This window comes from Cyclopterus lumpus, chromosome 5 (assembly GCF_009769545.1).
Source record: "Cyclopterus lumpus isolate fCycLum1 chromosome 5, fCycLum1.pri, whole genome shotgun sequence".
Taxonomy (NCBI): Eukaryota; Metazoa; Chordata; class Actinopteri; order Perciformes; family Cyclopteridae; genus Cyclopterus; species Cyclopterus lumpus.
Window position 1 is genome coordinate 5966717 of NC_046970.1, and position 26303 is coordinate 5993019.

The following is a 26303-nucleotide window of genomic DNA, read 5'->3' on the forward strand; positions in this document are numbered from 1 at the left end:
CCCAGTGAGACCAGTGAATAATACATGGGCTTGTCCAGTCCACACACAGTAAAGCAAGGGCACTTGTTGTAAAAAAATAAAAAGGTATCGCCCTTGTCTAACCAGTTAGGTCTCCCCGAGGCCGAATCCGACAGGTCTATTTGGAACAGTCTTGTTTGACCTCTCCCTATGTCTTCCCTTGGAGCCATACATGCAGCTGATCAATCACTTGATAATACACACACCTCCTTGTTCATTTCTATGCATTACACACACACACACACACACGCGCTACTTTTCTCTTTCCTTGGACAAACACATTCTGGCTTTTCTGTATCTGTTTCCTATCAAACGTGAACTCTCGTGGCCTCGTAACATGAAGCAGCAACGTCTGGTATGCGTGTAAGCCAATATCAATGAAGCCCCACGTCGCTCCGCTCTGGCATGCATCATGGTCCTCCTCAGTGGCGCGGCATTGATCACACTAGAGTGACTCTGATTGCCGCGCACTCCTCAGCGAGGAGATGGGATCCGTGAATCCAAATGTTCCCGGCAGGAGTCGGCAGGGTAACATCGCACCCAACTGAGGTCTTTTTCCGCATGGGCTGAATTGGCATATAAGCGCAGGTCTGAGGCAGATAATTTGCTGATCTTCAAAATGGGAAGGCGGGATATGGGGGGATACACAACCGCATGCCCACCATGAGGGATCTGGTTTCACATTGTGTGGAAAACCTTCCCATAGACTGGTGCAGCAGCTATGGGTGAGATGATTAAGTGCTAAAGTTGCATTTTCTCCTCCGAGCAGGCAGCCCCAAGGCCAGAGAGCTTGCATGATTGCCTCTGTGTGCTACATTACATTGACATGATGGAGAATACTCTCCTGGGGCCTGAAATAATGTAAAAGGAAAGTGGGAGAGAGGAGGAAAGAGCCCATCCCGACCTTTTCTGCCGGGACCTCAGAATTCTCTGCGTGCAATCAGATTTGCTGATAGATCTCCCCCGCGCTCCAGCCTCTATATTGATGACAGGCAGAGCATTCACACATGGGTGAATGGCTGCACACACCAGGGGAGTCCTCTAATCCGATTCTGCTATTAGAGCCCGAGACCTCCCCACTGGGCGTCCCCCCCCCACACCCCACTCTGGCTTACCCTGACACAGAGAGAGCTCAACCATGCAGTGGACGCACAGGTCTGTGAAGAAGACCACAGGAGAACGATTTAGGAGAACAAAAAAAATAAAAAAATAAGCTTGTGTCAAATTGGACAAAATGTGTGGATGTGCATGTTTTTTCTTCTTCTCCCTTAACTAATTAGCGGAGGCTAAAAAAAGCCACATTTTTTCAAACCAAATCCATCAGCCGGACAAGTGGAACAAATGAGTCGACCTCGCAGCGGGAGGCAGCGCAGCATTATTTGTTTGCTTTTACAACTTGAAGGGCAGGCGATGGGTCGCCCCGGCAGCAGCTCAGTGAGACTTTCCCCAAAGTTAAGTCAGAGCCGACGTGAGCCCCCGGCTTCTTACTCGCCACCGTAGCCTTTTGGCTAACGGATCAGAACACATGAGCTCTGATATCAGTGTGGTTATGTTTCTTCTCTCTTTCACGGGCTCATCTCTGCTAACCTGAGAGTTTGCCCTCCACATGATAGCTTTGAAAGTGTGAATAGTCATTATGACCACATAACATTACCGCCCGCTATATGATTGCATCAGACCGGTGCAATCGTTATAACTCCCAAATAACTGACACTTGTACAATCGTATCTTTCCTCAAACAAACTCGATCTTGAGGAATTCTGTCTAACTTGGAGTATTGAGATGTAAATAGAAATGTTTATCTCCTTTCAACTCCTCGATTGCAAATTAAGTTGGATACAAAATATGAAAGATTCAGCCAAACAATTCAAAGGAATAGTTTAGTAACATTTTGGGATGTGGCCTTATTTGCTATCTTGCCCGCGAGTTAGATGAAAAGATTTAAACCACTCCTCACATGGGCATGAAGCAGCAGCAGTCAGTTCACTTTGAAACGGTTTGTCCAAAGGTTACAAAACAATCCCCCTTCCGCACCACTTAATCTCACCATTACTAAACTTTTATATTTTCTATTGTTTATTCTGTACAGAAACGACATTTGTCCATTTTATTGGGGGTTAATGTTCACGCGTGGGACTCCAGAAAGTTACTGTTCGTGGCCAAGAAACAGTCTGGCATTTAAAAAAAACGGCATACTGGTGTTTTTTTTTTAAAGAAAATAGATTAATAAAAATATATGACATATTAATTAGTGGGTTTTTTACAAACTTTTGACAAAGCCAAGCTATGCTAAGCTAACCGGCTGCTGGCTTCATATTTAGTTTAAAGAGAAAAAAAAGTGTAAAAGTGTATTCGCCATTTAAATCAAAGCGTAACTTCACGATTTAATTTACAATCAACAAAGCCCTCAACACAATGCCCAAATCTGGAGTTATGCAGCTGCAGAACTCCCGTTAGCAAACAACTTCCTCAGCAGGTTGAGGCCGCAGTGGAGTTGCTGTAGCTTCAGCTCATCTGTTCCTCAGGTGGGGTTAGTAAGAAGTCAGGGGACATTTTAAACATGGGGAAGGACAAAGCCTGTATTTACAGCAGCCTCCCATAGTGTTCCTATTTGTCTCCTCCTGAGTGGTGGGTGGGTGGGGGGGAAGGGGGGGACCCGTGGCTCTTCACAACATCTGCAGGCATTCTTATACAGGCATATAATAACCCATTACCTCCATCTCTGACAGAAACACTCATTTAAACTACAATTACACCCCCTGCCTCCTCTTCCTCATGCATCCCATCTGGTCTCTTCCTCTTCTTCTGTTCTGCAATTCAAACGTTGGCGACATGCGACTCCGCCGTTTAACCCCCCCCCCCCCCCGCACAGACTTTCCCTCATCTTCCCAAGAGATCGCAGGAGTGGAGAGGAGCCTTATCCAGAAGATGAGAACACTTAGTACCAAATGTAAGCCCTTTTACTCGTGTAAATATATATTATACAAAACACAAACTACTTTATTTAGATATCAACAGTGATGAATATACATATTTACCTCACTTAGGACCTAGAAATGAGAGTTTTACTCGGAATACAAACTGAAATGAGCAAACAATGATCCCATCTCTTCCTACCTATTCTCTGGAGACGCCTCTTCTAATTTCATCGGTTACGGCCATCCTTGCAGTTTTTCGGGCTGAACCAGTATCATATTGTGAATGCACACTATAATAATAAATCTTTCGTTCGGGGGTGCAGACCAGAACATTCTGTGCGAGATGGGGATGGAGTAGAAAGTGCAGATAGCAGGTGATCAGTTTCAATGTATCAAAAGGGACATCTGTGGAGGGGTAAACAGAAACCAGAGCTTTCATCAAATAACAGCGAATCCAGGAAGCCTTTTTCTCTCATTCAACAGCAGGTAGGCCCAATTTCACAGGCCGCACTGTGGCTGAATGGGAAGAAATTGGAAAAAAAAGTGAAATCGATTGCTTAGATTGCAGTCGTACTTTTATTTCTCTCCCCTTCTGTCATTTTACAGTGTTATGCAGTGTTAGAGTGCATTTCCGGCCGGCACAGCACTGATAATAGCACTGTAGGAAAGTAGGCCTATTGTCGGCTGCAGGTGTTGAGTTTATTGTATTGCCATGCCTTCATCAGTAATAAAGGAAGCAAATAAACAATGTCGTAAAATCCTGATGGACAACACTCATGATGATGGTTACTTTGCTGCTGCTGGCAGTATTCTGTTATACCGTATAGTTGTAAAAACAAAGTTACCAGGATCTCCAGCGCACACAGTTAGAAGTTGAACAGTGACGCATTTTCTATTATTGGTGTGTACTCGAGCAGACTGGATTTGAAATGAATTTGAAAAAAATAAAAAAGAGTCTGAAGTGCTGCCTTTCTGCACTTAAGGGTGCTCGAGAGTGTTCAAGTTCATATTGGGTAACAGTGGACGGTATTTCACATGTAAACCTTTTTTATACATAGTAGTCGTACTTATGAATAGTACAACAAGACACTGACGGAACCACCTCTCCAAGAGTTTATCCAATCTGCATGTAAACACAATTAAATCATAAAGGCCAACACAAAGTGTTACACGGTATTCTTGTTGACTTTTGAACTGCAATGAATATACCTGCGTCTTGGCGTCCTTGTATTGCATTTATTTTTTCTTGCATTGGTTTTTGTTGTTGTGTGGACTCGTGTGTCTGAAGAAATAAAGTTGAAAAAACAAAACTGGGTTTAGAAGGCAGTTAGTGAGTTACTGCAAGAAGTTGAAGTTCAGTTCAAGTCTAAGCCGTGCTTTACGAAGCTGAAGTATCAGTGGAGGTCGAAGGCACCGAAAGGAGTTGAAGTTGAGTGACAACGTGTACGTGAAAAAATATGCAAGACGTGTCAGTTGAAGTGCAAGTCCTGCAAGAAAGTGCCAGTTCAAGTGTATTAACTGAAAGATGGTGTCAAGTGAAGTGTTGACGTGTAAACGTGAGAACAGTTTGGCATGAAGAGTGGACGTTCTGGGACTTAGAGGGGCGGAAAACATTCAGTTTTCATTCAAAGGTGAAGACAATCGATCTGAGAGGGTTTGAGGCGCTGTCTGAAGTTAAAGAGCATTGATAGGAATTGAAGTACTAGTTGGCGTGTAATCAGTGAAAGCAGATCAACTCTTAATTATGTGGTCAGAGATGAAAGCCGTGGAACTCATGGGTTGACCAACCAACACCATTTGTGATGCTGCTTCACAATAACATCCTCAGACAGGCTTGGGCAATTATTCTCACAAATCCATTAATAAGCGATTACTAATTAAAAGCAACAGACATTCAAGGACAAGACGGTAAAATATAGAAATGACATACAATCACAGGGTAAAAAGCAATTAGTGTATTTTTCCCAACGGCATGTGATTGCTGGTGCCTCGACATGTTCTAAATGTCAAAAGAGCCAATCGAGCCAAACTCACCACTGTACTTTGTTGGAGAGCTCAAATTGCAATTAAGTATCAACTGCCGTCCCCATAAAGGGCATTGCCTCATTAGTGTTGACAATTTGTGAGACAAGCCTGAAATATGCAACAAAATAATAGAGAATTCAAATGACAACTGGTAATGTTTCAATCTTACATTTTACATTTGAATAGAGAGAGTTTTGTAATAATTGCCTATTTGTTTCTGATCAAATCAAATAATTCCTTCACATCTACTGAAATTATGTAATGTTGTTGTATATTATGGACCTGTCGGCCTGTTGGCATGAAAATTGAGTAACATTTTGGCCTAAAACGTACTTCTTCGCAGTATGAGCCACTTTAACTAACTTGGTGGTGGTCTGAAACTAAGCGTTATTTGCGTGGGTTGAATGTTTATCAGGACTGTTACATTTTCTGCCAATATCAAGCCTAATTTATTTAATAAAAAATAAACAAACAAATAAAAACCATAGTAGTACACGTGACGGGGGTTGTGGGCTTATAGAATACAGTTCTACAAGATAATTTAAACAGAAATCCTGGATGTTAAGTGGGGGGAACATTGACATCATTTTCACCCTATTTTCACAATCATCGTGTTAAATAAGCATATATATGTAACCTGCCACACACATGTAACAGTCTTTTCTGGCAAAGGCCAGCGAATGGATGAAAAATAAATAATTCAAAGAAAGTCAGGAAGATTCACCTGCCAATGTGAGCGTAGAGACACTATTTTAAAAATATGAAATACAATATTCTTAACTGAGCCCTTGAAGCAAACATAATCTGGTGTGTCTAGAATCCATAGCCTGCAAATATGAGAAGTAAGACGCGTGATAGGATATGTTTCATACATGTATTTCCTTGGGGGTCTGCAATGAAAATTTGAAATATATCAACAAGGACAGAATAAGAGAGATGTGCAAAATAACATGAGATGGTGAGTTAACTGTAATTCAATTTGTTTATATAGCATTAACTCATAACAGACGTTATCTCGAGACACTTTTCAAACAAAGCAGGTCTATAACCTCGTGAGCTTACTAAAAGTAGAATTTGAAAAATGTCCTTATCCTAAACTTTCTATTATAGGGTCCTGAGTCCTATACGGTACATGCAAGTTCTATGTTCAATGCGCTGCCGCCGGATGTTTGATTTTATTTAGTTACTGATCTTATAGTCTTAACTCGTACCAATTGATTCACCTTCTTGTCTATATTTAAGGACACATGGTGTAGGAAATGACTACCCTTTGTGCTCCAACATGTGTGTCATATCAGACAGCTCAGGTCACTGCTTCCTCTCTACTTTGAACTACTCTGTATCCATCTGTTTAGATTGGCTGCTTCGACTTTTTTGGGGGTTGATTCAAGTCATATGGAGTGCAGTCTGTTATTCCTTTACAGTGAATAATTTGCCCATACGACCATCAACTTTTCTTTTTTTTCTTCTCTCCCATCTTTTTCAGACGAAAGGAATATGATTGGCTGCGAGATCCGGGCTCCTCTTGTGATTGGCTGCTCCTTGTTTCCGGGGCCCCGTTGTGCCCTTTCTGACGTTTCTCGGTCTGCCCCGAGATAGACTGGAGAGAATGGCTGCCAGTGGAGGTTCGCAAAATCTTCATTGTTTTCTATAGTAATCAGACTGAAATAACGCCTTCGAAAGTTGAAATGTGTGTGTGTATATGTCCGTAGAGTATCGTGTTGTAGCCCGCTGGAAAGAGTCGTGACATGTTGCATAGTCGTTAAAAGGAGTCGGGCTCTAAACGACTCCTCAAAAGTGTTGGTTGTCGTTAGCCTCGCTGTGCGGCTAATGCTAGCCGCCTGGCTAACTTTCGGCCGGTTAGCTTGCTACCCACAGCTGATTGTGTAAACACTTGTTTATGACAAGAGACAAAGGTTAGACAAGTGTGGCTACAGTTACCGTCCTCGGTAGTGTCCCTCCAGACGGCGTGCTCCATAACGTCACGTCTCTCTGAGGTCGACACGTTGGTGCTGGACGCCTTTTGAGTTATTATCACCCTTTTAAATCTCGCAATGTTGTGTCCAAAGAAAGCTCGCTAATGTTAGCTCGGTGCCTAGCTGTCTGCTAAAAGTTACGCTTTTGCTTGTCAACTAGCTAACGTCACGGTTACGCTTTGCTGTTTAGTTTCTTTCGTGCGAGATAACCAGACATCATTCCGACGAACCACTATGAACCATTCAATAGTTTGTATATTCCTCCAGGTGCCTCTCAGCCCAGTTAGCCACCCCACACAGTGGACGTTACTGCAGTCACCGGTCAATGCGAGATGTTAGCAAGCTAGCTACCACCTGGCGAGACAGTAGTTTTCTCCACACTCGCCGCGAGCCTTTGTCCTGTTAGTGAGTTAGCGGCGCACAACACGAGGTGTTTGTTGGGAAAGTTTTTGTTCCTCGGCGACTGAGGGTAGAAGACGACATATAAGTGAAACGCTGCAGCAGTTTCGGCCCACTGGTGTAACTTGCCACACAACACGCGTGATAAACATGTTTACTTCGCGGGGACACTACTATCGGGGCATTGCATCCACGGGTTTATAGGCCCATATGTTGTCCCGGTCACCGGTCGGTCAGTGAGGACATAAAACACTTTGATACAGTGAGAAACGTTCAGATAGAGAGCAACATTGGACTTGTCACAGTCATTTATATATATATATATATATATATATATATATATATATATATATATATATATATATATATATATATATATAATCTTGGCTCATACACAATGTAAATCATAATTCCTGAAATGTTGTGATCTATTTTTAGACCAGATGTTACTCTTAATTTTGTAATAAACATTTTAACAAGCATTTAGTTTTTATTTCAGCATGGTTTAGAGTTGGCGTCAGTATTTTCAACACCTGCGTCATCTCAAACTCATCTTGTGTGCTGTTAAAATGTATGCCGCAGCACAGGTGTTGCCAACATTCTATGTAAATGTTTCTGTTTTGCCTAGACTGCTCAACTTTATACCAAGTGACTGATTTACGGGTCTCAAAATGCAAACAGGAATGACTGTTTACCAGTTAGAATTTTAAGAGCTTTTAGAAAATCACTTTCCCCCACAGGAGTCTTGTCAAGTCTTTCAGTATGTTGTGTGGTATCCATACTGTTTCTAACTGTGCTGTTGTGGTGTTTTTCTCTTCTCTTTGTGTTGTTCAGAGGTAGGGAAGCTGTTACAAGTACAAAATGGGACACCTCCAAGCACCAACTACAACGGGGTAGATGCTGTTCATGCCTGTACCATCCTTCAGCAGCTCAAAGCCTTGTATGATGAAGCCCAGCTCACAGACATCGTTGTAGAAGTGGACCATGGCATGACTTTCTCATGTCACAGAAATGTCCTCGCAGCAATCAGCCCGTATTTTAGGTGGGGAACGTTGGATGTTTACAATTGTTTGTATTTTCTCAATTTAGTGGCCGTTAATCTTTTCTTGGTTCAGTCAGCTTGGCTACGGATGAACTGATTAATGTTGTAATATGAAGATCAAACGTCCTTGTCAAGTTTTAACCTGTTTGAATCTGCATGTATGCATGTTATTGCGTGAGAGTTGATTCATGTAGTCACAGCATTTGTGTTTTCTCCACCATCAGGTCCATGTTCACCAGTGGCCTTACAGAGAGCAGCCAGACTGAGGTCAGAATCGTTGGGGTGGAATCTGAATCCATGAACCTCGTCCTAGACTATGCCTACACATCCAGGGTCATGCTCTCTGAGTCCAATGTCCAGGCCCTGTTCACTGCAGCCAGCATTTTCCAGATTCCTGCCTTGCAGGATCAGTGTGCCCAGTTCATGATCAGCAGACTGGACCCCCAGAACTGTATTGGGGTCTACATGTTTGCTGATGCCTATGAACATCAGGAGCTGAGGGAACGCTCACAGGACTACATCCGCAAGAAGGTCAGTTAGACATTAGCACAGGGTTGGTTTCTTAACAGTAATTTGCATTGTGGTTTCATGATTATTTCTGAGGCTACCATATTCCACTTTTCATAAAAATGTTTTCAACGACATTGTGTTATTTTGTTCTTGTAACTGTGTTGTCTTTTTGACTAGTGTGTTTTGGTTGCTAAACATTGAAACATTTTATGTTTTTGTGGTAGTTCTTGTGTGTGTCATGGGAGCAAGAGTTCCTCCTGATGACCAAGGTGCAGTTGGTCAGCATTTTGAACAATGATGACCTCAACGTGGAGAAAGAAGAGCATGTCTATGAGAGCATTGTCCGCTGGCTGGAGCATGATCTGTCTGGCCGTGAGGCCCACCTAGCTGAGGTTTTTTCCCAATGCATCCGTCTGCCCTTGCTGGATGAGGCCTTCCTCAGTCGGATACCTGCCCCCTTCGCTTGTGCCCTTTCCCTGTCTAAAGACCCTGCTGAGGCCAAAGCCCGGCTCACTGGCACCAATGGTTGCCCCCAGCGCCTTGGTATGACTGCTTCTGAGATGGTCATCTGCTTTGATGCCGCTCACAAACACTCAGGGAAGAAGCAGACGGTGCCTTGCCTGGACACAGCCACAGGAAGGGTGTTCAAGCTCTGCAAACCACCCAATGATCTCCGGGAGGTCGGTATCCTGGTGTCCTCAGAGAATGACATCTTCATCGCTGGAGGTTACAGACCGAGCAACAGTGAAGTGTCCATAGACCATCGGGCAGAGAGCGACTTCTGGCAGTACGAACATGCAGGCAACCGTTGGCTTCCACGTGCACCTCTGCTGAGAGCGAGGATAGGCTGCAGGCTTGTGCACTGCTGTGGGAAGCTTTATGCACTGGGAGGTCGAGTATATGAAGGTGATGGGCGAAATGCATTAAAGTCAGTGGAGTGCTATGATGCCAGGGACAACTGTTGGACAGCAGTCAGTCCTATGCCAGCGGCCATGGAGTTTCATAGTGCTGTGGAGTACAGGGACCGCATCTATGTCCTCCAAGGTCAGTCAATGCTGCTTATGTGAAACTATTTGGTCTCTACAGTGCATTGAAGATTTTTGTGGCGTCTTATTTCTCAGTCATTGAAAGTATTCAGAAAATCCGTACAGTACGTGACATTTGTATGACATACATACGTGACAAAGTATGTTAAAGCAGTTGACCACGGCTCTAAATTCCATTTATTTTTGTTTTCTGCAGGTGAATACTTCTTCTGCTTCGATCCCCGTAAGGACTATTGGAGTCATCTTGCCCCGATGAGTGTCCCGCGCAGTCAGGGTCTGGCTGCCTTGCACAAGAACTGCATCTACTACATTGCCGGCATCTGCAGGAACCACCAGCGCACCTTCACCGTGGAGGTTTACGACATTGAGAAGAACACATGGTGCCGCACAAGAGATCTGCCCTTTGACCAAGCCACAAGCCCGTATATAAAGGCCATGCTGCTGCAAGGCAAGCTACACCTGTTTGTACGAGCCACACAGGTGATGGTGGAGGAGCACGTCTTTCGCACCAGCCGCAAGAACTCCCTTTACCAGTACGACGATGAGGCGGATATCTGGACCAAAGTCTATGAGACACCTGACCGCCTCTGGGATTTGGGTCGCCATTTTGAATGTGTGGTGGCCAAACTTTACCCACAATGTCTACAGAAAGTGCTTTGAGGTTGCCGGTTTTGTGAACCCCAACCTCTGAGGCAGAGGGGAGTTGTGTGGTCCTGCCTGCCTTGTGCCTGGTGTTACCTTGGGTTTGCACCACAAGGGCCATTTTTGGTTACGTCTTAAGTCGTTCAAACTTTGGTTTAACATGATCAAAATGGGGTGCTTTTTAAAGATTGCAGTATTTTTTTTTTTTCCAGACAGCACCAACTACCCACACTGATGCTTGTTTAACAAAACCGTACATTGAATAATAAGTGCAATTATCCTATTTCTTTGCTTGTTGTTGAGCCATGTTCCATTCTTTGTTTTAGATGCATATAGGTTAGTATTTTTACATATGATAAGCATGCAAATGAGGGTAATGGCAAGATAAAAGTGCCCTCTGGAGATAGGTGCTATGTGCATAAAGTGAAAATCTATATATATATAAATCTATATATAAAAAAAAATGACTATATAAACTATATATACATACGGGTAAGATGAGAACCATAGCTCATTAGTTGGTTGCTGGCTCTGAGGTTTGTGTTTTTTCTTGTTTTTTTTTCTATTCTGTTTTCAAGTCTCTTCAGCTTACTTTATAGACTAGTTTTAATTTGAAGTGTGCTTGTGATTTACATTACTTTAGTGTTTTTGAAGCTTGTATGGTATTTTTACGGCTCCCTCTTCCTTCACATGCGCCAGTGTGTCAAACAATACACTATGTGTGGCTTCCGAGCTATTTAGAAGTTTTGTTTGAGATTCCAGTCGCATGGGGGCCTCACACCTCCCACTCTTTTGAGTTGGCATCCATTTTGTGTCACATGCGAAGACAACTTAAGTGAAATGTTAGAATACTCACTCTCCACATTGGAGAAATAAGGACGGAGTCGAATTTGTGGCAACACTAAGTGGAACGTTCAGACCAACTAACAGGCTTACCTCAGAAACGTCACATATGTTTTGATTAGGAGAAAAGGGATATTTCAGGCCATAGTGTTGATGAAGCCACTGTGTGAAAAGCTCAGTTAAGCGTTGAGGTTGTTCTTTGACATCGGATTATAATCGTTTGAAAACGGTTGAAAGAGCCTTCCTCTTAAATGCCAAAAAAAAACAAAAAAAACATTTGAGGTCTTGTTAATTGTTGATCTGAACATTGAAAAGATTTTTTTTGTAGTAGCAATAAGTCATGGAACTGTGATCAGGCTATATTACGTTATATCACCTTAGTAAAAAGTGCATTACTTGTTTTGTGTGCTTGTCTCGCTTGTGAACATCACGACAGTTCCAGTGATTGTGTGGCGGTCACATGAGTGCTTGAAGTGCTGGTGTAATTTAGTGCAGATAATTTTGGAATGCCAATGTGCCTGTGGCTTTGGGGGAAAAAAAGGGGCCGACAGATCCAAAAACTGCTCCTCCTGACGACGAAAGAATATTGGAAAAGTCTTACTCGGCGTTGCACTGAATCACTCTCCACTGCAAACTTTTTGAAAGCACCCTCCTGAACGAGCAGACTATATGAACAAGTCAGGGTGTTATTTCATCAGCCATGTCTTCACACGCCATCCACACAGAGGGCACAAATTGTTGGTGCTGCTTTTTTTCCTTTTGTCTCCTTTTTTTTTTTTGACAATCTTGTATAGAATAATTAATCCCACCACTGAGTGGCGTTTCCTGTGAAAGTGTGACATTTTCAATGCCGTCAATTTTCCTCATGCAGGTTCCTGTGTCATCTTTGCACTACACATTTCTCTTTTGTGTTTTTTTTTTATTTGAAAAAGTACTCCTTTTCTTTACGGAAAAAAAATGGGTTTCAGTAACCACATAGCAATCATCGGCGAGATTTACATGGAAACGGATACCGTCAGTAAGGACTTGAGGATATGATGTAACTTCTCCAAGAGAAGATCCACTGTTGGCTGACATGGAGCTTGTGTTTTATTGGCCCGGCTTGAACAATGCCCTCAAACCAGAAGGTTTGAGCTCCATCCAGACGGCCATTTGAGAACCAGGAACGGAGAACTCTCAGGATTTCTACTGATACACAGTACTGTATTTAAATGTTTTTGTTATGTGTAATATACTGTACTATAGGTTTGCTGTACTTGCACAGTTTTTTTTAAACTTCTCTTCAGTTTCTTTTATAACTTGAAAAAAAATAGATGTGATTTTCTTTTTGTTGTCTCCGGTGGCTTTTTTTTTTTTTTTTTTCTTTCTTTATGTAATTGCCTATTTTTAGTTATGGTAGAGTAATCCTGATTTGTTGAGAAAAAAAAAAAAAAAGATCACCTCCCTCCCCACCCCTCATCAGTAGGACAGTAGTATTTCTTTGTAACATCTCACCACAAATAAGCATTACAGATCAAGTAACTCACGTTTCATACACCAGTCATGTAATACAACAAGCTAGGAGGCGTTCAAGGCCTCGGGCTGCAAGGCACAGCTCATTCTGGTCATTTACATGTATCACTTATGGGTGCTATTCCATTGTGTTCATGCTTTTTATTTCGCTGGTTTTGTCTGTTTTGGGTTTCGGGTTATAGTGGTGGTTGAGCTCAACTGTGAAATTCACATTGCACATAATTTGGAAAATAAAACTATTAAAAGTGAATCGTGTTCATTTCGTCTCTTATTGTGTTTTTAAAAAAACATTTTTTTTTTACAAGTATGCTGTTATTTCTTACATTCACAGGGTACAAACACAAGTCATCCCACAATGAAGCGACTTATGTCTGATGTCGTAACCGGGTCAGCACGTGGCCTTTAGGCGGGGTTGAACGACGTGTCGACTAGTAAGACTGAATCCAGCAGAACTGCGAGAAAAAAAAACCTCGTGTGTGAGAGAGAGAGAGAGAGAGAGAGAGAGAGAGAGACACGTGACTAGATGTCAAATAAAGCAGATGGCTCAAACTCCTGGTCGCCGACTGAGGAGAGGGACGTCTCGCTGAAAAGGTAAAGTGTGCTCCCAACTTTGTACAATACTCGTGGTGGTGTTTCTCCGGAAGTTACGGGACGCGACGTTGTGTGTGACCGGTGCTTTCTACAACTGTCCACGTGCGAAGTTTCTGGACACGGTCTTCAATGGAGTCGAGACAACCACGTGCCCCCCCCCCCCCTCTCTCTCTCTTTCTCTCTCTCTCTCTCTCACTCATTGGGGGGGGGGGGGCGTGCGTGCTGGTTTGACGTGGACGTCTCGGTGTGAGGGCGGAAGAGTTTGGGGCTCGGCCACCTGAGTGCGGTGCGAAGCGTTTCCTGCCGGAAGGCTTTTGTCTCAGTGTGTCGGTGTTCATCTGTGACGCATGTGGCCCGAGTGCAGATGCCGTTTCCCCGTCTCACCGCTCACACGAACACAACTGCATTTAAAACGCGAGTTCAGTTTGAGCTCACTCATGGAGGCACGCTGTCACGTGTTGACTCAAAGATGCTCCACTTTTATTGCTTCATGATCATATGAATTACTTTTTTATCTGTCTTCCATATTCAGCATTTCTCATCTAATCCTTGTGGACATATTGCTGGGATCAGTTTGTAGCCATGTGTTTACAAACGTAACGTATGTAAACAAGCCTTTCACAGCATCACTTCTGATTTACATGCCAAATGTATTGAGGTCCATGTATTAGAATATATACGTGCCAATTCATTTGGAATTTATATATTCAGTCTTTCTTTTTTTACATTTTTGCTCGCAAATTAGATTCACAAAATCAATGCTAAATATTGAAAAACGCATGTTTTGTTGTTTTAATAATACAATGTTCCCCTCTGAACAGGATCATGCCCCCTGCTCCAGAAAATGAGTTGGACTACAAACCCCTGGATGGTGGTTGGGGCTGGATGGTGGTGGTTGGCGCCCACATTTCTATTGGATTTGCGTACTCCACGCCCAAAGTCCTCTCTGTTTTCTTCATTGACATCCAAGAACAGTTAGGGGCCAGCTACAGTGAGGTAGCGTGGATCTCCTCCATCATGCTCGCTGTCATGTATGCAGGCGGTGAGTTAATTCAATCAGTATCCGTTACATTGGCCGGCCCAAATGGAAAAATCATCACGAGCATCCCTGTGACCAAACAAATAGTTCATACATCAGTTTCTTTATTAGAAACATAGTTGGTAACTCCACGTGGAGCTCAGTTGGCGGTGATATGCCGGGATATTCACCAATGTGCCTGCAAAGTCAGGGAAGAAGAAGAAGACTGTGGAAAAGATCGAGGAAAGGTGCTTCAATGCTGCTTTTCCTATCTCCTTTAGCGTAGAGTACACAGGACCATCCTTTACCAAAGGCAAGGAGAATATGCCGTCCCACACTTTACTGCAGGACCAACATTTAAAGCAACACACCATTCTACTGTTCCATGCAGACATACTAATTGGGATTCATGTTGATAAATGAGTGACAAACATTACTTTTACTTTTTTTTTTTTTTTTTATATATATGAAAACCCCCCAAAAAATAAGATGTCTTCTGTACTAAGAAAACAACTGTTGCGCTGTGTATTTATTTGGAGAATAATTATATATATAATTGAAAAATTGACTTCACGTGAGTTACTGCACCCACTGAAATAGTGCTTGTGTTTCTAATGAGAGGCACAATGTTGACGTGTGTTGCTCACCTGACTTAAATTTAACTATCCACACTGACGGTGTAATTGTGGATAGTTAAATAAAGATGTAAGTCAGGTGATGTAGTTCACCTGACTTACATCTAACTATCCACACTGACGGTGTAATTTTGGATAGTTAAATAAAGATGTAAGTCAGATGATGTAGTTCACCTGACTTGCATCTAACTATCCACACTTACACCGTCAGTGATGCTGGAAGTCAGCCAGAGTTGAGGGTGGGGGCTGAAAGACAGTCAGTCTATATTTACATTTGACTAACTGCTGCAGTTTCATTTGAATGGCCAGGATAATTTTTTATTTCAGAGTTATTAACAACATTTCACACACTTTTTTAATTTTTTTTACTTAAAACTTAATTTTGTACCATCATCACTATAGATAACGCCCAACAAGCTGAAGGACAAAACTTATTATAGTTGAATAACTATTTTATTGTTTACACTTATCTCAGGCTTCATCTGAACATATACATATTTGGCGATATTTGGCCTGTAAAATCTTATTCTGTAAATCAGAAGAGCAGATTTCGAAGAACTGAACATTGTTACGTCAGTGTGCAACATCGCGCATTAGGAAGCAACTACACCGTCAACAACGCAAAGCGAGAGGAGGGAGGGATTCAGTGTATGGGGGATCCATAACCAGGTTACTATAGTGTATTTAGCTGTAATAACAAGGACAAGTTGTACAAAAAGTGGTTGGATGCCAGAAGAAGATTTCCCTTTCTTACAATTGTATCATTATTGGCTTTGCAATGTTTGAATCAACACTCAAGGCCTGTAACAGCAGTCAGATTAAAGGCAACAGCAATGCCTGCTAGTACTCACAAGCCCTTCTATGAGCTGTGAGTAGATTAAACAAATGGTGACGTTTCTCTCCCCGGGATGTTTAATGTAATGGTTTCTTTTTGAAGAAGTGGAACTCTTGTATGTTTTCAAAAGATTTGGCAAAAGTCAGGACAAATAAGGATGCTTTGTGTGTTTTCTTTCCGTCTTCTTTTCAATCCTTTTAGTCATCTTGTGACCAGATAAATCATGTGACCACATGCGTCTGTGTCTAGACGGACAACAAAATGCAGCCTTCTTATTCATTTGAATGGGATTCATTTGTCGACTCACCATGCAGATAGATGCCAGCACGGATGGCTTATTCAGCACAAAAAAATTGTACCTGGCTCAACTTTTGCTGGAACTCAATCAATGACTTGTGGCAAGGTGCTGCATTGGCCAGTCAATTACCTGCAAACACACATTCCTGGTAGATTGCTTTGCGATGGGGTTGGCGTGTTTCCTTTGCCTCCCTCACATATTTGATAGTTGGCACCACACAACCTCGGCACCGAGTTGCTGGATCCACGCCACATCTTGCCTGTCATTGTTCTCGTCTGAACCCATTTCTTTATTTCAACCACAAAGTGACAATCTCCATTGGCCAGGAAGGAGTCGGTGTAGACCTTTTTTACATATTTTGATCAACCAAAACAAAATGCAAAGCACTACTGGTGGGGGGGCGGGCACATCACTGCTTTCCCAACAGGGAAAACAAATTGTGGAATTTGAAATATCTTTTCCACAGCGTGTGTTTGAGAACTTTGGAAAAAGTAATTAGACGACACAAAACAAAAAAGTCTTGCGGAGGCTTTACTTGAATATATCAGGAGCTGCTTTCAAGGTTATGGGGACACCAGGGTGTGTGACTCACCTGCACTCCACTCGGAGAGGCCAAACTGGTGAAATATTCCCCTCTACTGTGGCACAGGCACACGGCTTCATCATATTGTCCTTGGCGAAGCTTCGGCAATGTCACCCAGTGGAGGAGAGAGAGAGACAGGGGGAATATATCAGAGGAAGGTTCAGCACACTTGGGTCTGACACCAGTTCCCCATGGGAGAGACGTGACGGCCTTTTCAGGGAACCTCTGACTCAAGAGGCCCGAATGATGAAGTTACAATGGAAGTAGAAATGGTGGTAGTGCAGGAGATGCCCTATTGTGCTACAGTGAGAAGTGAGAGCGAGATGATCTATCTTTGACCCCCGCAGGCACCTGCTTAACTATATTAACGGCGGGATGGATATTTTTATTCCTAACGCTGTAGTTGAAGTGGTGCAGCAGGCACAGTGGTTGAAGACGGTTCTCAACAGCTCGGCTTGAAGCGAGAAAGATAATAAATGAAAGAGGACTCCCAATTGTGACTGAGTTGTGATTGATTTGATTTATGCATATATCTAATATGTGTGTTGTTGTTTTTTTTCTTCTGAATTGTGAGGATTTACTGTTTCTTTCAACTTTTTTGTTATCGTAAACTACATATTTTGGGGCGTTTTGGACTTAATAAAACAAAAACAAGACATTTTATCTGTATCCATTAATGCATTTTTGGAAATTGTTGTTGTTGATGACATTTTATAGCCTGCTGATTTGAGAAACTAATGAGCGGATTAATTGATGATGAAAAGAATCCTGATCCTGGTGGATTATTTGGTTGTGGAATAACACCGGTTGATGACACTGTGTAGGCATTGTGTCGGCTAACAGGCTCCAGTGTATAGTAATGCACTGCAGTAGCTTCAAGATGTAGGAAATGCATTGAAGATGTTCTGTTCTGCTGACGGTCCAAACTGTTTCATGTGGTCTTAAATGTTCTTGTTAGCTTGGGCTATATCTTCCTGCTGGCTTGTTCCTTAAAAAAATAGTACATGCATTGAATTCTATCAGTATGGAAGCTTACATATTGTTTTAGAAAATGGACATACTTTTGTTTGCACAGATTCAGTTTAAGGCAACACGCTTTCCCTCTTTGCACAAATCCTGCTTCCTCCTGCGCTGATAAATGACTCCTCAGCCGTGGTAAACATGCTCTTGAAGTCAGGAGGTGTTTGCCAAACATGTAATCCTCTTATGACTTACTGGGCCGTTTGCAATTATCATCATCCACACAGAAACACTTCCTTGAAAAGCGTCTGCATGGAAGAATTCAATAATCATGGCAGCATATTTAGTTTGATTGATGCTCTCTATATAAATTGAGTAAAATAAATAAATAAATATATATAATGTATGGAAGTGATTGGTCTTTATATAGCAAGGGGAGAAAAGAAGGTTTTCATTATGATTTTCTGCAGAAGGACTGGTGGTGCAATGTCACTCTTTCAGGCAAGGTTATGAATGAAGGGAAGAGTGACAGCATATAAAAGGCTGTTTAATTGCTGATTGATAATGGGGGAGTGTGGCATTTTACTTTATATGGGGAGAGTATAATGAGTCGCCAAGTTGCGTCGCAGCGGATGCAAAAGTTTGGAGGTGTTCCATCATCTGTTGTGATCTCCTTTTGCCCTTGCTTTTAGAACCAGAGGGAGGACTGGTGCTGCTGTGTGAAACCTTCATCACCAGCACGTTTATCACATACTAACTGGTTATACTGGGATTCAACATAATAATCCTGAACCGCTCTGACTCTCCGATCCTTCTCCTCTTTGCAGGACCGGTGAGCAGTCTGTTGGTTAATCGCTTTGGAAGCCGGCCAACAGTCATACTGGGTGGACTGCTGTGTGGAGTCTCTATGGTAACCGCTTCTTTTGGGAACTCCATCGTTTACCTCTACTTTTTCATTGGTGTCATTGGAGGTAACGTACTTGGATCTTTTTTTTTTAACATTTATTTTTTAACAATATCTTGTGACACTGCTTCCTGAAAAGTTTTGGCCAGGTTGATGGATTTGACTACTGACATACTGGCCTCCATAGATTGTTAGAGCCCAAAGTAGGACAAGGTACCCATGTGTTTGCTATCAAGCGAATAAGCCAACGAATTCTACGATGGGGGATCCTCGACGTATTTACCTCTTTTCTTAGCATTTCCATCAGTCCTGACCTTCGTCGGGAAAAGTTTGCACCGTTTCAGATCCTTTCAGAATCTCTGCGTTGCCAGATCTGCTCCACCTTGAATGAGCTGACATGCTGATTGCCGGGGGCCCAGGGCATCTGCCCCGGCTCCTGGGGTGCAGTTAGAGCACCAAGGGGACCACAACCAGGACGGTAATTAAGACAGACCTGTCCCTGATCCCAGAGAGGATGGTCGTGTGCCCTCCCGTAGGCTCCGATCATGGTCGTCACATGGGGGCTCCCCGCCACCCTGAGAGGCTCATTACCCTGCCAAGGACTGTTGTGAAGGATTAATAGGCCCAGCAAGTGGCTGGGCCATGTGTGGTGCCCGGGGGCATGTGTGTGCCCTGCTCTGCTCCCCTGTGCTCTGGCGCACCTCGCAGACCTAGAAGACGTATGGTTACACACACGCATACGCAGATACACACACATATAAGCAAAATGATGAAAAACATCCCAGACTTTGTGAGTGGCTTTTGGTAAATACTTATCCTTGTGTATATACAGTTCCTTGCCCAGATTTTAAATTTGATTGACTTTCCTTGTTGTAATTGTCATGATAGAAGTTTGTAGAAACATTAAATAGTGAAAACCTTCTCAGCTGTGAGGTGCAAAAGTGCAAAAAAAATAGCTAATCTCCCCCCCCCCCCCCTCTTTGCATAGAACGCTTCCATCTTTTTTCTCAGAGGCAGTGAAGTATTCAGTTCAGGTCAGTTTCATAATTTTTTTTTGTGACGGCAGAAACCCCGAGGTTCAAATCCCAGGTGGCGGTACTTCTGGCTTAGGCAGTGTTTGGTGGGAAGCTGAAGAGGAATTGTGTCCTTATGACGGCACTAGTGAGTCCTGCTGGTTGGTTAGGTCATCTGCATGGGAGGAGGAGGGGGGGTTTGCATGTCTTGCCATGCTTCACCTAGGGGCCGTTGTTAGCTGATTGACTTTATATTATGTATTGATAATCACCCCGACCAGTGAACATGGAGATGAGGTTGAAAAACAGTGGAGAGTTCCTTTTAACACTTTTTCTATTAAGCTTCATTTTGATAAATCCTGTTTTTAGACCCACAATTAGATATTCACATAAAAAGCTTTATAATGGAACCAGAAAAGACAATTAAATTGTAATTGGAAAGGAAGAATAAAGCTCCCTAACCATCTGACTGTAGCTCTTCATCCTCGTGGAAAATAGGGTTCTATTAAATTTAATTTTGGGGTAAAAAGGTAAGCGAGTGAATGCATTACCCACTTACTTCTATTTAAAATAAGAAATGATTCCTGAAATAATTTGAGCATCCTCTAATGGGATTTTCGCCGGCAAAAGTTAAATGAGATGGAACCTTAATGAGCACCATGCTGATTCAGTCTTGATTTTTAATTTCGCGAGCACCCCTCGGAGTTTAGGTTCAGGAAGGCTTTTTGAAATGTGACTGTTTGTTTAGTTTTGTCCATCCGTCTACTTGCAGGCTGTGGACTCTCCTTAAACCTCAATGCATCGCTCACCATCATCAGCAAGTATTTCCTGAACAAGCGTCCCATAGCTAACGGACTAGCCATGGCTGGGAGCCCAGTGTTTCTGTGCGTGCTGGCCCCCGCCAACCAATATTTACTGCACATGTTCGGCTGGAGAGGAAGTCTCGTCATCCTCGGGGGTCTGATGCTCAACTGTTGCGTTGCGGGGGCCTTGATGAGGCCTGTCGTTCTGCCCCGTAAGCCAGAGAAAGTGGAGGAACGGCCAAATCTGTGCACGAAGCCCCAACAAAGCTGCAGGAACAACGCCAAGAAGTTCTTGGATTTGACCTTCTTCAAGGATAGAGGCTTCGTCATCTACCTCATTGGGAACGTTTTTTTCATCTTCGGTGCCTATGCGCCCATTGTGTTCCTGTCAGCCTATGCTATTCGCCAAGGCGTAGAGGAGTACTCCGCAGCCTATCTGCTCTCTATTATGGGCTTCGTCGACATGTTCGTCCGGCCTGGCACCGGCCTTATAGCCAGCAGCAAGTGGATCCGGCCAAGGATCCAGTACTTCTTTGGCTTTGCCATGGTTTTCAATGGCATGTGCCACTTACTGTGCCCACTGGTCAAGTGCTATGCCTACCTGGTGGCATATGCTATATTTCTTGGCGTGAGTTTTGGCATGGTTTTTGCCTTGATATTCGAATGTCTGATGGACCTGATGGGAAATGAACGCTTCCCCAGTGCCGTTGGACTGGTCACCATCATCGAGTGCTTCCCCATACTGCTGGGACCACCTACTGCAGGTAACTACGCACATCGACCATAAACTGTCCATTTACAGACGTGACAGAATCCAAATGTATGAGGCACAATCTTCTTGCTTGCTCTTTGTGTGTTTTCCTCTGACTTAGTCACAGGCTGTGCTTTGTGTTGCATCGTTGTCATTACTGTAACTTTATCACTAAGGTTGTTATTGGGTGCACAAAAAAGTAATCACAAATAACCGTAATTGCTCAGGCTTGTATTAAGTCTACTCTAGGATTTGGCCTCCAATACGAATGATGGATCTCAATCGCAGGTTTTCTTTGCCCTTTACGTTTACCATTTTGATATTGCATATGGTATATTGAAGACAACAAACACAAAGTCTCACAAACGCTCGCCGTGTTGCTCTCCGCCTGCGCGTCCTGTGCAGTCATCGGATCTAATGGATGGAGCTGTGTTCTGGCTGCGTGACCCAATCGTGATAACAATCTCAGCCAAACTATTTTTGAAGGACAGACTAAAAGTAATAATAACCCCAAGAGAATATTAGCTCTTTTTAGATATTAAAATAATAGAAGGCGAATGCACCAGAGGGCTAGGATTTGTCCTCAATTGATCATAATGAATCATTAACACATGTTATACATTATTAATTAATAAATTAAGTTGGTCCCTTTTTTAAATGCATGTGGTCATTGGGGACTTGTATAATGGGTTACAGTCCTTTTTACTTATTTGTATTGCTCAGCATCAATTTACAAGCTGCTTAACTCTTTTTCTTTCTTTTTTTTTTGTTCACCAGCCAATCAAATACAAAAAAAAAAGGCATTTTTTTTCCATCCGGTCATTTATTGTACATCTCCAGCAGTCTTCTGTCTCTGAAAGTTTCAGATTGAAGTGTGGGACAGTTACCTTCATGGTCTAAACAACTGTGTAATCCCAAAGATATTGTTTACCCTCTATGCTTCCCTTTTGAAAAACTCCCACTATAAAAAGCTCCTCTCTCGAGTCAGTAAAAACAGAAGCCTGATATCTAATGACGGTAACGGCCTCTGAAAAAAGGAGCAAATGGTGTCAAATTGTCATCAACGGAACAAAAAGCACTTTGAATTGAGGTATTGCTGCTTTCTTCTGAGGTCGCTACTGACTTGTAAAATGATCTCAAAAGAAGTATTTTCACTGCGCTGCACACATGTTGTGTAACAAAGTGCCACATGAGTCCAATGAGCCAGCTTTGCAGTGATTGCTCTGCAGACAAAATCATTTTGCATATGTTAAAGTTGTATGTATTCACAGAGCAATGTGGATTAGGTTAATCTATAATGAAACTAGTTGCTAGTTGCTGCCCATGTCAAGTTATGTACTTAGCCCAAACTCTCAAATTTGTCCCAAAAGGGCTTCTGTACAACATACTGTTGAACATCTTTAGCGATGCAAACGTTAATTAAGGCCGATTGGACTCAAGATGGTCGCTGCCATCATTCATACTTATGTGGAAAGAATAAGTTATATAGCACGGTTTAGCTCATTTTGTTCGTCATCACATTAACCACGTATGTGGAATGAGTGTCTTTCAATAGCACAGAGTACCGTTCTCAACCAGTATTAGTAAGTGATGTACTTTAAAAAACTGTCGGGCACAGAATGAACAAAATGGCAAAAGTTCTTATTTGGTATTCAGCTTGTGCACCAATGGATATATCAACATTCAAGAGCTGTCTCTGTAGTGTCCGAGGTAAATGCACCGAGGACGTGCAGCGCTGTAGCCGCATGACTTTATCCGCTGTACATATCGGCCCACCGACAAACTTTTCCTTTGCCTCCAACCCGAGTTCTAATGAGGTGAAAATGAATAGGCCCCCCAGTTTGTCTGGTGCGACCCGGTTCTGAGGCGCTCATTATTAAATAGGGTAAATAAGTGCACGTCTCGCATTCCCCTCCAGAGGGCACAATCGTTATATCTCCCCCAACAAGTCCGCTTGTTACTGCACCCCCAAACCTCCGGGTCGGTCCAATTAGGAGGAAGTGAGGTAAGTGGGTGTAATTAGCCTTTTGCTTTGGGTGTTTAATGACGTTCAGTTCAAACTCTCATTGAAGTCCTGTACCTGGGCCATAATTAAGCTGTGAATACATTTTTTATTTTTTTTTTAAAGAGAAAGAGGTGACCATGCCAGATGGGTTTAATTACCGCTCAGCCAATCAAGGCCTGACTTAATGAGGGTGATGGTCATTGTCTTACACGCAGCAGATGAGTGCTATCAATCAGAGAGTGCAGACTGCATTGAGATAAAAATACTAAGTGACCTCTCCTCGTATAGTACAAGACCACACACACACACACACACACACACACACTTATCATTGCTTGTGGTAAAGTTGGTAATTGGCTTTTCTTAAGGGGACAAATGATAAACAAATGGCTAAATCATTTTTACAGGTATGTACATAGCTTTTATTATAGGATGCTCTTTCCGTTACTAAATTGAATGAGTTTGTTTTGTACTTTTTGGTGACTTTCAAGACTAATAATAATTCCTATGTTAAATTACTCTTTTATTGCTTCAATAAGGCTCTGAAGTGGTATAAAGGAGGCTTTGTAATATAGTGAGATGGACAGAGAGACAGGCCGTCATACATGCTGAGACAGAGAGATCCTCCACGCCTAAAGGCAGGGGGGGGTGTTTGGGCTTGGGGGGTTTGGGGATCCCGTTAAGACCCGGAAAACCTGGAGGCTTAAATCTGATCTAAACTACATTTGTCACTTTTCTGCAGACTTTGGCTCGATATTTACGGCTCTGAGAATGGGACTCTTCTGATTCGTTTCGCTAGCAGCCATCCAAATTGCCTTCCCAGAGATGCCGTGAGAGCCAGGAAGGGTGTAATGGCCCTCTGTCATTTCCGACATGGCTCTTCTCAAATTGGCCCCCGCTCGCTCTCAATCCCTCAAACACACACCGAAGCCAAGAGTTTGGTCTTGCTCTTCACCTTCAAACTTGTAAAGCGGTCGAATAAAGATACTATTCAGTGATATATTGTGTTGTGCTTTTTCATGGTGTACAACATTTCCGACCGTTTTAGACCTAGTGGGGCATAAAATGGGAACAAGCGACGCTCCCTCGGATTGAAATATCCCTTCTTTGTCCCCTTCTGCCCTTCTCACACAGGGTATCTGGTGGACATCTATAAGGACTACAAGTACCTGTTCTTTATGTGTGGCGGCGTGGTCGTGACTGGAGGGCTCTTTCTCCTCGTCATGAACATCTACTACTACCACATGCTGGAGAAGGAGAAGCCAGCGGCGGTCAGGGAGCAGAACCAAACAAAGACCATAGAGAACCAGGACCTGGTGAGCGCCTCGGCCTCAAGAAAATACCAGAGCCCAGAGAGATCCATGGCCGGAGAATGCTAATTTAATGGTAATTAAATGTAAAAGGAGGTGCCGTTTAATTATTGCTCAAAGCTGAAACGGTGGGAAACGACGTGTAGAAAATATGACTGCAATGAGGCATTTCTGTTTGTTTCATGTAATCATTTGAGGGGCCGTAGTCACATGCTTGTTTGTGCAACATTCTCAAGTCACAAGGAAGGCTTCAATGCACACAGCCTCAGTATCTGACAGCGAATGTGTGCAGTTAGTGTCTCTCACATGATCATGAACAAACACTTTTTGTCTTCACATTCCGAGCCGTTCGTTGCGGGGTAATCTAATCTGTCCCGTTTTAATTGTTATTGTACAGATATTTTTCACTAATTTTTCACTTTTTTATTTCAAACAGTCAATTGGTTTTGCACATGAAATGCTGGACTATATGCTTTACTGGTGCACAACTTGTAACAAAACCTCAATTAAAAGCCGAGCCCCCGTTTGCGCTGTGTAGCCGGATGGAGCGACAGGTTCTCAATGAGACAGGTGACTTTTTACTTTCTGTATATGCTACACATCAGGAGAGTGGTTAGATTTACACAATTAAATCGTTCAGTAAATTTGACGGAAACCACGATCATCAAAGTATTATTCATTCAGATTTACCGTCATGGTAAATAGGGCTAGACCCAATGTAATACATTTTTTTTTTAATTTAAAGCTTCTATTAAGGTGTGTGTGTGTGTGTGCACGTGCTATAGGTATTATAGGTGTTATATTCCAAAGTGATGGCAGCTTTTTGGATCCTGTTTACCAGATAACTGAAGCATTGGTTTGTTTTAAGAGCTGTATTTCATTTTATTACATGTACCACTGAAACCCTGGATACCACAATTGTTAAGCTTAATAAATCCTCTTTTACTTATTTTTGTGTTTTATTTCTTCGTGTGTGTGTGTGTGTGTGTGTGTGTGTATATATATATATATATGTGTGTGTATGTATATATATACAGTATGTATATATATGTGTATATATATATATATATATATTCTGTAAATGAGAGGAGGAATAGTCTCATTCCCTTCATTACTTATTGTAAAGTTTTGAGGTAAACGACACAGACATGAGAGAAAAGCCGTCAAATCGAGATCTACCACAGAGCCTCTCTGTTGGTGGCTGTGTCACATTTTTCACGACAATTAGAAGACTGCGGAACAAGTTTAGGAATGTCAGCAGCTTAAGGGCGCGAGCACCTAATGAAGCAACGCCCGGGTGTTCCAGACGGGTACTCTGACCTGAATGCAGCTCCACACACATCAGCAAATCAGTGGGCCAATAAATTAGAATGCAGGCGCGCACACACACACGCACACACACACACACACACACTCTCCCGTCCCTTCCCTGAGTGTTCGGCAAAGTCTCTGGACATGACGAGGTGGAAAGGTACCCCAGAGGCGAGGCAATGGGCGCTGTGACCGGGAATCTGTTTATCATTATTACATTATTACAGCCTCCCTACAATGTGTGCTATCTCTGAACTCCATGACAGTTGTCCTCCATGCTCAATGGTGAAAAAGGACTTGTAGTCGTCCAAAATTATGAATAACATGCTTTCAGGCACTTATATTCTGCTTCATT

General features: G+C 42.7%; 2 protein-coding genes across 3 annotated transcripts; both read left to right on the top strand.

Moving 5' to 3' along the window:
* The first annotated feature begins 6543 nt into the window (after positions 1 to 6543).
* kbtbd8 (kelch repeat and BTB (POZ) domain containing 8) lies at positions 6544 to 13181 on the top strand. The gene is made up of 5 exons (XM_034533379.1): positions 6544 to 6586; positions 8171 to 8378; positions 8603 to 8909; positions 9113 to 9932; positions 10131 to 13181. Exons 1-5 carry the CDS (start codon positions 6571 to 6573, stop codon positions 10592 to 10594), a joined length of 1815 nt encoding a protein of 604 aa, XP_034389270.1. The 5' UTR covers positions 6544 to 6570; the 3' UTR covers positions 10595 to 13181.
* Positions 13182 to 13364: 183 nt separating this feature from the next.
* LOC117731278 (monocarboxylate transporter 2-like) lies at positions 13365 to 25586 on the top strand. 2 transcript variants are annotated; one of them, XM_034533517.1, is made up of 5 exons: positions 13367 to 13522; positions 14344 to 14564; positions 18679 to 18822; positions 20541 to 21335; positions 24462 to 25586. In XM_034533517.1, the coding sequence occupies exons 1-5, from the start codon at positions 13455 to 13457 to the stop codon at positions 24704 to 24706; spliced, it is 1473 nt and encodes a 490-aa protein (XP_034389408.1). In that variant the 5' UTR covers positions 13367 to 13454; the 3' UTR covers positions 24707 to 25586. The 2 variants fall into 2 exon arrangements, with proteins under 2 accessions (XP_034389409.1, XP_034389408.1); XM_034533518.1 differs by lacking the exon at positions 18679 to 18822 and having other exon boundaries at positions 13365 to 13522.
* The last annotated feature ends 717 nt before the right edge of the window (positions 25587 to 26303 follow it).

Bases quoted from the DNA above. Each gene is read 5' to 3' on its own strand.
- kbtbd8 (XM_034533379.1), top strand. The intron at 8,910-9,112 runs GTCAGTTAGACA...TTTTTGTGGTAG, and splicing joins AGGACTACATCCGCAAGAAG to TTCTTGTGTGTGTCATGGGA. The intron at 9,933-10,130 runs GTCAGTCAATGC...TGTTTTCTGCAG, and splicing joins CCGCATCTATGTCCTCCAAG to GTGAATACTTCTTCTGCTTC.
- LOC117731278 (XM_034533517.1), top strand. From the start codon at position 13,455: ATGTCAAATAAAGCAGATGGCTCAAACTCCTGGTCGCCGACTGAGGAG. The intron at 13,523-14,343 runs GTAAAGTGTGCT...CCCTCTGAACAG, and splicing joins AGGGACGTCTCGCTGAAAAG to GATCATGCCCCCTGCTCCAG. The intron at 14,565-18,678 runs GTGAGTTAATTC...TCCTCTTTGCAG, and splicing joins CGCTGTCATGTATGCAGGCG to GACCGGTGAGCAGTCTGTTG.